The following is an 11,151-nucleotide window of genomic DNA, read 5'->3' on the forward strand; positions in this document are numbered from 1 at the left end:
CGCACTGGGTGCTTATTGTTCTTGATCTGAACGACTTCAAAGTCGTTGTTTATGATAGTTTCATAAAGCATAACTATCGTTGGGCCCGCGATTATTGGGTAAAAGAGTTGGGTAAGTGTCTTCCTGAGTTCATGAGAGCTATTAACTATAGTCCTGCCCCCGAGGTCCAAATGCCATCTTCATTCGATTATATCAAGGATGCACCCCAGCAGGATGGAGCGGTCGAATGTGGTGTATGGGTTTGCATAAACATGGAGCGGATAACATGTGAACTAACGTATCCATTTGAGCCTGATTCAGCCAAGGTTGCAAGGGATTATAGAGACAGGATGGGAAAGACCTTTTTTAGATCAAGATTCAACGTGCGACTGAAATAGGTTAAAGATTCTAGTAAGTTGTTCTGATTTAGTTGCATTTTGAACATGAAAATTGTGGTATTTTGGTACTTGTTTTTTGAACCTTGTTTAGAAGATGTAAATGTTAGTTTGGTAATTGTATTGAAATTGTGGACAAGGTTGAAATTGATTGTACTTTTGGGTCAGAAGGTTGATTGTAGTTATGCAGATGTGGTAGACAGTGAGAACAAAACGGTAGACAGACATTTACAAGGTAGTCGACGGTCTACTGCCTTGTTGTTACTGTCTACTACCTAGGTGTTGATGTCTACTGCCATGAATTATTGGTGTCAGCTGCCTCATCTTTTGAAGATCTTATCCTTATTGCATACGGATAGAAATCTAACTTTATAGATTATTTAGGATAGGTACAAAATTTCTAATAATTGGCAGTTTCTACAGGTGCAGTAGACAGTGAGAACAAAGCAGTAGACAGACAATTACAAGGTAGTCGACTGTCTACTGCTTTGTTGTTGCTGTCTACTACCTTGGTGTTGATGTCTACTGCCATGAATTATTGGTGTCTACTGCCTTTTCCTATCTTATCCACTTTATCAACGGATAGAAATCTAACTTTTTAGATTCTTTAGGATATCATATCTTATCTATATAACTGGAAATAAGGGAGAAAAAAATACCATATTCATTTCACACACTTTCAAATAAGCACTCCACTTTCATATTCATGACAAATCAGCTGCTTCAAAAAACACACTTTCTGGTAAGTCATATTCTTCTATGTCTTTAAAGTTTTTGTAATGAGTAAGTTTAAGATTTACATTTGTTATGGAGGTCAGTTTGAAAATGTCGACAATAATATTGTTTATATGCCTCTTAACTGTCCTCGGGTACCCTTGAAACTTCCAATCGCACCAAACAAACCAATTAATCGTAGGATTTTGTTAAAAAATGTTATAAATAAGATCGAGGTAGCAAAAGAATCAAAGTTTTGCATGAAATATGTAATGGATAATTGTGTGTTGGATATAACTGATGATGAAGACGATTTTAGTGATTTTTTGACCTACGCAATCTCAAAGCAACCAATTGACATATATTTGGAAGATGTTACGAAGTCGATGCATGTTTTTGGTAGAAACCTTACTAAGCCTACCAATCAATTAAACCATCAACATCAATCTACCAATAACGTCAACGAACAACAACAATACACCAATCAGTTCAACCAACAACAACAATACAACAATCACTTTAATGAACCACAATACACCAATCAGTTCTACCAACAACAACATTACACCAATCAGTTCAACCAACCACAACAATACAACAATGAGTTCAACCAACAACAACAACAACACAACAATCACTTTAATGAACCACGATACACCAATCAGTTCTACCAACAACAACAATACACCAATCAGTTCAACCAACCACAACAATACAACAATGAGTTCAACCAACAACAACAATACACCAATCAGTTCAGCCAACAACAACAATACACCAATCAGTTCAACCAACCACAACAATACAACAATGAGTTCAACCAACAACAACAATACACCAATCAGTTCAACCAACAACAACAATACACCAATCAGTTCAACCAAAAACAGCCAATACACTTCAACATAAAAGAACAGCAACATTTAACCGATCATTACAACCAACATCATGAACCAATTGAACATCCTTACATCGTAGACGAGCCTACTTCTGATCAAAGCGAATCGGAACACGATGATATGGAAAATGTCAATCCCATCAAACCAACAAAACACCCTTTTGCTAACTATATGGTTGATAAAGATGATGATGATGATGCTGATGGTGATGATGATGATGATGCTGATGGTGAATACGTAGATCCAAAATCAACTTACGACAAACCAATTCTGTATAATCCAGAACCGGTTGATATATTTTGGAATATGCCACCGTTACTATCTAACACCCAATGTGCGATAATCATACCTAAACCTAGATCAATGACAATATATGAAACATCAGATCTAGTTAAACTTAATCAGACATTCGAAAACAAAGCAGAATTCCTTATGGCACTACGAACAAAGTGCGTTACTGAAGGGTTCCAGACTAAACCAAAGTACTCAGACAAGGGCAGGTATACAGCTAATTGTATATCACCAAATTGTGCATGGCACATAACTGCTAGGTGTATAAAAGACAGCAATAACTTTCAAGTACGAGACCTGAATGATCTCCACACATGTTCAAATACACAAATTCTACCAAACAATAAGCATGCCAACAAGAAGGTACTTGGAAACATACTGAAAGAGGTGATGAAATAAGAAGGTCGTGTATATCGACCAGATGATATCAGGAATGATATGTCAGCACTGTTTAAGATAAGTCTATCATACCACCAAGCGTGGAAAGCCAAATGTTATGCAATCGAGATGTTGAGAGGTAGTATGGAAGAATCATTTCGAATACTACCTTTGTATCTATATAATCTTAAACTGTGTAACCCGGGGAGCGTAACCAATATTCGCACTGACAAGGAAAACAGATTTGTTATGAGTTACATGTCCATTAGTGCAGCGGTATGTTAAATCCTCTCTACATTTACCTATTAATACATATTATAATTCTTGTCTAATTGCAATACTTTTCTATGTAGATACGTTCGTTTGTTCACTATGGGCGTCCTGTAATCATAGTTGATGGAGCTCATTTAAAAGGTGGTTACTTGGGGACTAACTTGATTGCTGTTGCTATGGATGCTAATAATGGAATCCTGCCATTAGCCTATGGTATTGGGGCCGGAGAGACAACTGATCATTGGGCGTGGTTTTTTGGAAATCTAAGAGACACTCTACAGTCTTCCGGGTGTTGCATTGAGAATCTTACCATTATATCTGACAGGGCAGCAGCAATAGCCGCAGGCATATCAGCAGTTTTTCCAGACGTATTTCATGCTCTATGTTGTCGTCACTTGCTTGGGAACCTTAAAACAAAATCTAGAAGGGTCAAAAGTTACGAATGGCACTACTGGAAGATGTGCAAAGCATATAGGAAATCTGACTTTGAATACCACTATAAAATTCTTTGTAGACGTCTTCCAGAGTCAACAAAAACACTCACTGATGTGGGAGTTAATAGATGGTCCAGGCATCATGCAGATCGTGTTCGCTATGCTTACTTAACTAGTAATAGTGCAGAGTCCATGAACGCGCTATCAGTTCATGCCAGGAAACTCCCAGTTACAATGCTACTAGAGTTCTTTAGAGCTTCTGTTCAACAATGGTTCTGGGAACATCGAAACACTGCTAATGGTTTAACAACACCTGTCACACCATACGCAGAGCACAAATTGAGTAAAAGAAATAGTAAGTCTCTGAGTTGGACAGTTAAACCGATTTCTAAAACACAATTTGAGGTGATGGATACGAAAAAGGGCGGGAAAGTCAATCTACAAGAAAAAACTTGCACTTGCAAACAGTGGCAGCTTTCCGGTCTACCATGCGGTCACGTAATGGCAGTAGCAAGGTATTGTAACCTATGTGACGTTACTTGTCACGTTCAGGATTATTTCACCACTGAAACTTACAAGGTTGCTTACATAGATGATATTCAACCACTAGATCATATATCTGAATGGGTAGATCCAGGAAAAATACCAACTGTTCGACCTCCGTTGCTTCAAAAAAGACAATCAGGTCGTCCAAAAAGTACTGCTCGTATACCATCCAAAGGAGAAGATAAAGACGATTTCAAATCTAACAGAAAATGCAGTCGTTGCTTGCAATATGGACATTATCGATCACTTTGTCCCTCACCTTATGATCTATCCGGTCAAACACAGAAGTCAAGGTCTAAGTCAAACACAAAGCCAAAGCCGAAGCTTAAGGGGAAGGGGAAGGGGAAACAAGAAGAGTCATGCTCGACCCAATTTGAACCAACTTGCAATCTGAATGACGATTAGATTCTTTTATGTTGTTTAGATATGTTTAATTGCCGTGGATCTTTTATATGCTACTTATGTTGTCTGTTTGTGTTTTATGTTAATTGTTGTGTAATAAATGGTGTGTGAGACAAATGTTATGTAATAAATAAATGTGTGTTATTGACCTAAACAACAAAAGTTAACATTTATGAGTTTTGTAGGTAGTAGACGACGTTACGTCTACTTCCTTATAACCTCGTCTACTACGTAGTAGACCACATTTACTAGGTAGTCGACGAAAAACTGTCTACTACCTTGTAAATATCATAGTAGACGCCATATAACGGTGGTAGACGGAAATCCCGTCTACCGAATGGTGTAAAAAGACAATATTTTTTAAAAAAGTGTATTTTGTGTGAACCCTTAAAAAAGTGTATTTTCAACAGTTACCCTTCTTTTATATATACGCAAAATTTTACCATAAGAAGGGCCTACTTTTTACCTTTTGAACAGGGCCCACAAAATTAACGGACCGGCCCTGTCAACGATGGACCATCCACTTAATTGCTTTTAGGCTATAACATTTAACTGGGCCGCTGCATGAATAGATAGCCCATTAATCACACCACCAAGTCTGTTTGTGATCTTAACGGTACGAATCAGTTGTTTTTCCGTCTTCACATCGTCATCAGTGTTCTCTAATTAGCACAATCACTTTTGGGATTTGGAACTTGAAAATAAGCTGTGTGAAACATATATGCATCACATATTGCGTAAGGGCAGGTAATTTGAGGTCTTTTGATTGCAAAAGAATCTAAGGTTATGTTTTATGTGAAATGGGTTAAACTGATATTGTACTGAACATGCTTTTTGTCAACCTAACCCGGTCTAATATGACCCGTGGCAACTACTTGTTTTGATGAAAACTCATTTTGACAGTCACATATTCTCCCGCCATGCCCATTTTACCACCTTTAAAGAACTTAAAGTAGGTTACGTTTTGAAGTTTTAATTATTTATCTCTAATACATCTAATCTTTGTCTAGACTCAACCAAAGGAAATGACAACATTGCCCTTATATATTGCCTTCCAAGTTCCAAGAGGTTAGGGAGTTGGAGTCAGTGATGGTCATTTGTAAATATTCGTGAAAAACTGTGTAGGGTGTGCGTTTGTCATTTTAAAAAGACAAGGGATTGACAACAACTCTATGAGTGTTAAAATTAATATATATTATGAATTATGAATGAATGATATATATATATATATATATATATATATATATATATATATATATATATATATATATATATATATATATATATATATGGGCAGGATCAATGGGGAAGTAACCAATCGGGGGGAAGCAAAATATTTTTTTTTTTTCGTTTTTTTGGAAAAAAAAATTTCCGGCATCAAGATCACACGAAAATATGAACATTTAGAAGAGACACTTCGTAATGAATGTTATTATTTAGGCGGGAAAACGATCGACAAAAATAACATTCAAGATAATATTGTTCGTGAAGAATATGAACGTTTTTTTTCTTCATGTTTTGTGAAGTAAAATTTAGCCCGATTTAGAGTTTAGGGTTTAGGGTTTGGTGTTTTGGGTTTATTCCATAAACCCAAAACACTAAACCCTAAACTCTAAATCGTTCGTGTTAAAAACTCAATCTAAATCCTAAATCTAAACCCTAAATCTAAACTCTAAACCCTAAATTTCTAAACCCTAATATCTAAACCCTATAAACCCTAATATCTAAACCCCAATAGCTAAAACCCCAACATACGCTCGAAAAATACGAGAATTGTTATATATTACTTCTTCGAGCGTTTTCCCGCCAAAATAAAAACATTTATCACAAAGTGTCTCTATTAAATGTTCATATTTTCATCTCATCTATAATGTTCGTGAACAAGGTTTTTTCAAAAAACGAAAAAAAAAAAGTTTTTGCTTCCCCCCGCTTCCTCCCGATTGGTTACTTTCCTCTTGATCCTACCACTATATATATATATATATATATATATATATATATATATATATATATATATATATATATATATATATATATATATATATATATATATATATATATATAGGAAGTGGGGGGAAGTAATTTTTTTTCGTTTTTTGAAAAAACTTTGTTCATGAACATTATAGATTAGATGAAAATATGAACATTTAAAAAAGACACTTTGTGATGAATATCATTATTTTGGCGGAAAAACGCCCGAAGAAAAAAATAAAAACATTCAATACATTGAATGTTTTGCTGCTGAGTTTTTTCAAGGGGTTAGAAAGTAGGGTTTAGAAATTAGGGGTTTATAAATTAGGGTTTAGCTATTAGGGATAAGAAATTAGGGTTTTGGGTTTAGAAATTAGGGTTTAGATTGAATATTTTGACACGAACGGTTTAGAGTTTAGGGTTTAGGATTTAGGGTTTTGGGGTGAGGGTTTACGGAGTAAACCCGAAAACCCTAAACCCTAAACTCTAAATCGGGCTAAATTCGAAAAAAAAAACTTCACACAAGATGAAAACAAAACGATGCAAATAAACTCAGCAGCAAAACATTCAATGCATTGAATGTTTTTATTTTTTTCTTCTAGCGTTTTTCCGCCAAAATAATGACATTCATCACAAAGTGTCTTTTTTAAATGTTCATACTTTCATCTAATCTATAATGTTCGTGAACAAAGTTTTTTCAAAAAAAAAAAAAAAAATTAAATAATTTGCTTCCCCCTTCCCCCAAAAAAGTGCTTCCCTCTTGATTATGATATATATATATATATATATATATATATATATATATATATATATATATATATATATATATATATATATATATTTCCGCTGGTGCTCATTTGCGCGCGTGAACCATCCCAACAAACAAGGAAAGGATGTCTCTAGGGGCATCTGAGAATGATTCGAGCCGTATGAAGGGAAACTCTCACGTATAGTTTCTTCTTTGGGGGGAAGTCGGGATGATTAAAAACTTCACACCTCATATATTACTGCTAACTAAGAAATAATGATAAAACTTATAATACTATCGATTGATAACGAATTAGTCTTAGCTACGCGCGGAGACGCTGCTAGTAATTAATTAAATGTTGTTTTCTGGACTAAAAACTAAAATATATGCAGAAACTATCGGTAACGAAAATGACCCAGAAATGCATTCAGATTCACCCAATTTTATGGGATCCATACTCATGTTCTTGGTTGGATCTTAATACCGACAAGCGACTGTGCCAGTGAGTCGGGTATGGGTGCGGGTTTCAGATTTTTCTATCTGGTAAGGGTACGTTTATGCAAGGTCCATCTGTGAAACCCTCCAAAAAAAAAGTTAATCTTTTTGCTTCACAAAACTAAAAAATACAAGATCATAGAATAAATAAAATCTTAAAAAGATTGCAACTTTCTTAGGCATCTCAACTTAAAAACAGAGAGGCTCGCTGCAAAAACTTGAATTCGCCAAATTGATCTCCAAACGACCCGCCCATTTTTCACCTGGTTTCAAACTAATCGGTTTCTCAATTACTGCACCACCGACACAAACCATCTTCCTGTAATCATCATATCCCATATCGGCCATTACTTTTGACTTTTTCTCCCAAGGATTCCACACCACTACACAAAAACATTGTACTATAAAGTCAACAAATTATCCGTGGTTGACTTTGAAAGTCAAAAAAACTTATAAGTAATCTTACCTACATCTGGCAGCCCATCCTTTTTTATGACAAAAGTGCGCCTCTTTTCGTGATCAATTACAGCAACACAATTTGGTGATCTAAGATACACACGCTCAAACTGAAATAAACATAAGTCACAACAAAGAACCAATATGAACCTTTAGAGGCATAAATTAACCCAAATTGACCCGTTAACCCATAAATCGGCCGAAATTACCACTTCTATGATTACCTCAGCTTCAAAGGTAATAGCATCTCCTTGTTCAGTAAAGCGTTCTCTTTCAGAAAGGTTGTCAAAGTAATCCACTGTTTCCAGCCCTTCAATCCGCACTTCACTGGCAAATCAAGAACAAATTAAAGTCAAAGTCAACATCGCAAAGTTCTGAATAAATAAGCTTACAACTTTGTGCATAATACCTGATATCGGAAACAGAGAGATACGTGTGAAAAGCAAATGAGAAACTAAATGGTTTCTCCTTTGTGTTCGTCACACGTGATATTAACGTCAAGTTTCCATCCAATCCAAGGCAGACTCTAAGACGGAGTTCAAATCTGAAAAAAATATGAAGTCAATCAGCCACATATATAAAAAAAAAATTTACATTAAATATGAACCATAGATTGAAAAATTGTTAAACAAGATTGAGGTTAAAATAGAACCCGTGAGGCCAAAACTTGAGGTCTTCTTCAGATGGTTTTAGTAGCAGATCAACGTATGATTTTCTGTTGGAATCTTTAAAAGAATGTGACAGAGGATCTTCATCAACGGCCCAGATTTTGTTTCTTGCAAATCCATGTTGCTCATGTGAACCACAGTTACCAAACTGCACAATGAGTTACTTTTAGACTAATGCGAAACTGAAACTGAATTGCGAAACGCGAAATTGAAAACTGAAAACGGGTCTAGACCCAAACCGACCCAAAAATTCAATTTGAAAAATGGGTCTTTACCCAACGAGACCCGGGTCTCGCCGAACCTGTTCGACCCAGTTATAAGGTGACCCGTTTCGACCCATGACCCATTTCGAACCAAACCCATGTGATCCTTGATCCAACCCAACACGTTTGCCAGGTATACATAAAGCTCATGAATTCTAATATGATTTGTAGACGTACCTGAGGAAAACAGATTGGAATACCTCCTCGGATTGCTTTTGGATCCTTTACATTCACCTGGATTTTTTTTGAAAATAAATATGTATCAGGGTTGGTGTGTTTAATTGATGGCCACTTTTTATCAGTCCATTACTCCAGGGTAATTTGAACACTTAACTAATAATAAAAAACTTCACCTTCACAGCAAATAAGGAGTACTAAAATTTTGAATTCAAAAAATCCTCTTAATCAATCAATATTCCAACTTACACATTTTTTCAAATTTGGTTAATATGACCAAAAAAGTTACTAAAAAGTCAATAGTATCGGTTATATGTCAAACGCTTAATGAATAATTACTGCGGCTTTAGACGCACATCCAAAAACCCCGTCAAATGTCGCAGAAATTAAACATCTCAATTCCATATTTCATTTCATATATATATATATATATATATATATATATATATATATATATATATATATATATATATATATATATGTATGTATATATATCAAGGGTGTTTTCAGGGCATGTGCAAAGTGTGTAATCGCACAGGGCTTCAAAATTTTAGGGGCCCAAAATTTTGTAAATTCTATGGAGTATATAATTAATTATATACAGTTGTTAATATATTTCTAAAAAGATCCATGAACCGCGAACAAAGGTTATTAAAATTGGTATAGTAGCTTTTTTATTATTATTAAATTTTTGTATGTATTAAATTTTTTGCAATTGATGACTCCAGATAACTTTCAAAACAAGTGGTCTCCATAGAATTAGTCGGTTCCCAAATCGAATCAGACTATTACCGTTTAAAGGGCCCTCTTATATATCTCGCACAGGGCCTTCAAAATCAATGAGATGGCCCTGATATATATATATATATATATATATATATATATATATATATATATATATATATATATATATATATATATATATATATATATATATATATATATATATATATAAACCTTATTAAAATTTGCAAGATCATGCAAATGTTATAAAATAACATATTTCAACTGAAAAGGATAAAATACCACCTTACTACTAGTAAACAGCAGCTCTTCGCCTTGATTATTCTTCCATGAAATGACCTGCCCTCCATACAAGCTGACCTGAAAAACGACCTTTTATGATTATAAACCAATAAATAAACCATCATTTAATGGATATTACAATTTTAGATATGTTGAAACCTTAGCCGATGCGCCATGTGGATTTCGAAGCTTGATCTGATCGATGCCATTGCAGTCTTTTACCAAAGCAGTAGCAACTTCTGAATCCCATACAGCCGCCGCAGGATGCCCCATTTTTCTTAAAAAATACACAAATCTCTTGATCCTTCTCTTAATGGCTTTTTGTAAACCCTAATGAAACGTTTTGTGCATGATAAATGTTGACATCATGTGAGAGGTGGTGACAAGTGTCACAAAATTTGCACAACTACTTGCATCATTTTTCTTGTGAAAAAAAAAGATACCCTTTTTAATCTTGTGAACAATCTTTATGATCCCAACTACATATTTCAATTCTTTTTCATTCCACCCCTCTTCTTAAAAATAACAAATTTGCTTCCTAAAATTGGCAAGTGGTACCATTTGGCAAGCAACTCATGAACTCCTACCTAAAATTCAAGATAAAATTTTAATTGAAGCATTAAAGTATAATAAACAACACATGTAGTAAACAACAAAATTAGTTTATACTTCCATTGTTGGAATCTTTAATTATGAACAAAAACCAATTTTGCCTAGTGTCCGAATATCATAGAATATTAGAAAAAATATTTAGGTTGGTAAGGGAAATGATCGAAAACTGTGACCGAATAATATGATTAGGTCGCGTACAATGAGTAAAAAAACTATCCTTTTAGATAACAAAACATCAAATCCGTTTACCATTTTAATAATAATAATAATAATAAAAAAAAAAAAACAAAAAAAAAAAAAAACCTATCATTTAAAAAATGACAGACATGCATCCCATATTATTACCAAATCAAGAGCTAAAAAATCCCTAAAAGTTTGACCCAAAATTATTTCCAAATCTAATTGCCATAGTGATAATAATAAT

At 34.5% G+C, this 11,151-nt stretch overlaps 2 protein-coding genes across 5 annotated transcripts; one reads left to right on the plus strand and one right to left on the minus strand.

Moving 5' to 3' along the window:
• The first annotated feature begins 2,350 nt into the window (after positions 1-2,350).
• On the plus strand, positions 2,351-4,314 carry LOC139864106 (uncharacterized). The gene is made up of 2 exons (XM_071852687.1): positions 2,351-2,641; positions 3,010-4,314. The coding sequence occupies exons 1-2, from the start codon at positions 2,351-2,353 to the stop codon at positions 4,312-4,314; spliced, it is 1,596 nt and encodes a 531-aa protein (XP_071708788.1).
• A 3,304-nt stretch (positions 4,315-7,618) lies between these two features.
• On the minus strand, positions 7,619-10,419 carry LOC139861540 (putative glucose-6-phosphate 1-epimerase). Of its 4 annotated transcripts, none has more exons than XM_071849967.1 (8): positions 10,275-10,419; positions 10,119-10,193; positions 9,090-9,146; positions 8,634-8,797; positions 8,391-8,525; positions 8,206-8,308; positions 7,992-8,091; positions 7,619-7,908 (listed from the first exon to the last, which is right to left on the minus strand). In XM_071849967.1, the coding sequence occupies exons 1-8, from the start codon at positions 10,386-10,388 to the stop codon at positions 7,715-7,717; spliced, it is 942 nt and encodes a 313-aa protein (XP_071706068.1). In that variant the 5' UTR covers positions 10,389-10,419; the 3' UTR covers positions 7,619-7,714. The 4 variants fall into 4 exon arrangements, with proteins under 4 accessions (XP_071706068.1, XP_071706067.1, XP_071706070.1 ...); XM_071849966.1 differs by having other exon boundaries at positions 8,191-8,308; XM_071849969.1 differs by having other exon boundaries at positions 7,744-7,908; positions 7,996-8,091.
• Between the last annotated feature and the right edge of the window lie 732 nt (positions 10,420-11,151).

Source organism: Rutidosis leptorrhynchoides, chromosome 8 (assembly GCF_046630445.1).
Source record: "Rutidosis leptorrhynchoides isolate AG116_Rl617_1_P2 chromosome 8, CSIRO_AGI_Rlap_v1, whole genome shotgun sequence".
NCBI lineage: Eukaryota > Viridiplantae > Streptophyta > Magnoliopsida > Asterales > Asteraceae > Rutidosis > Rutidosis leptorrhynchoides.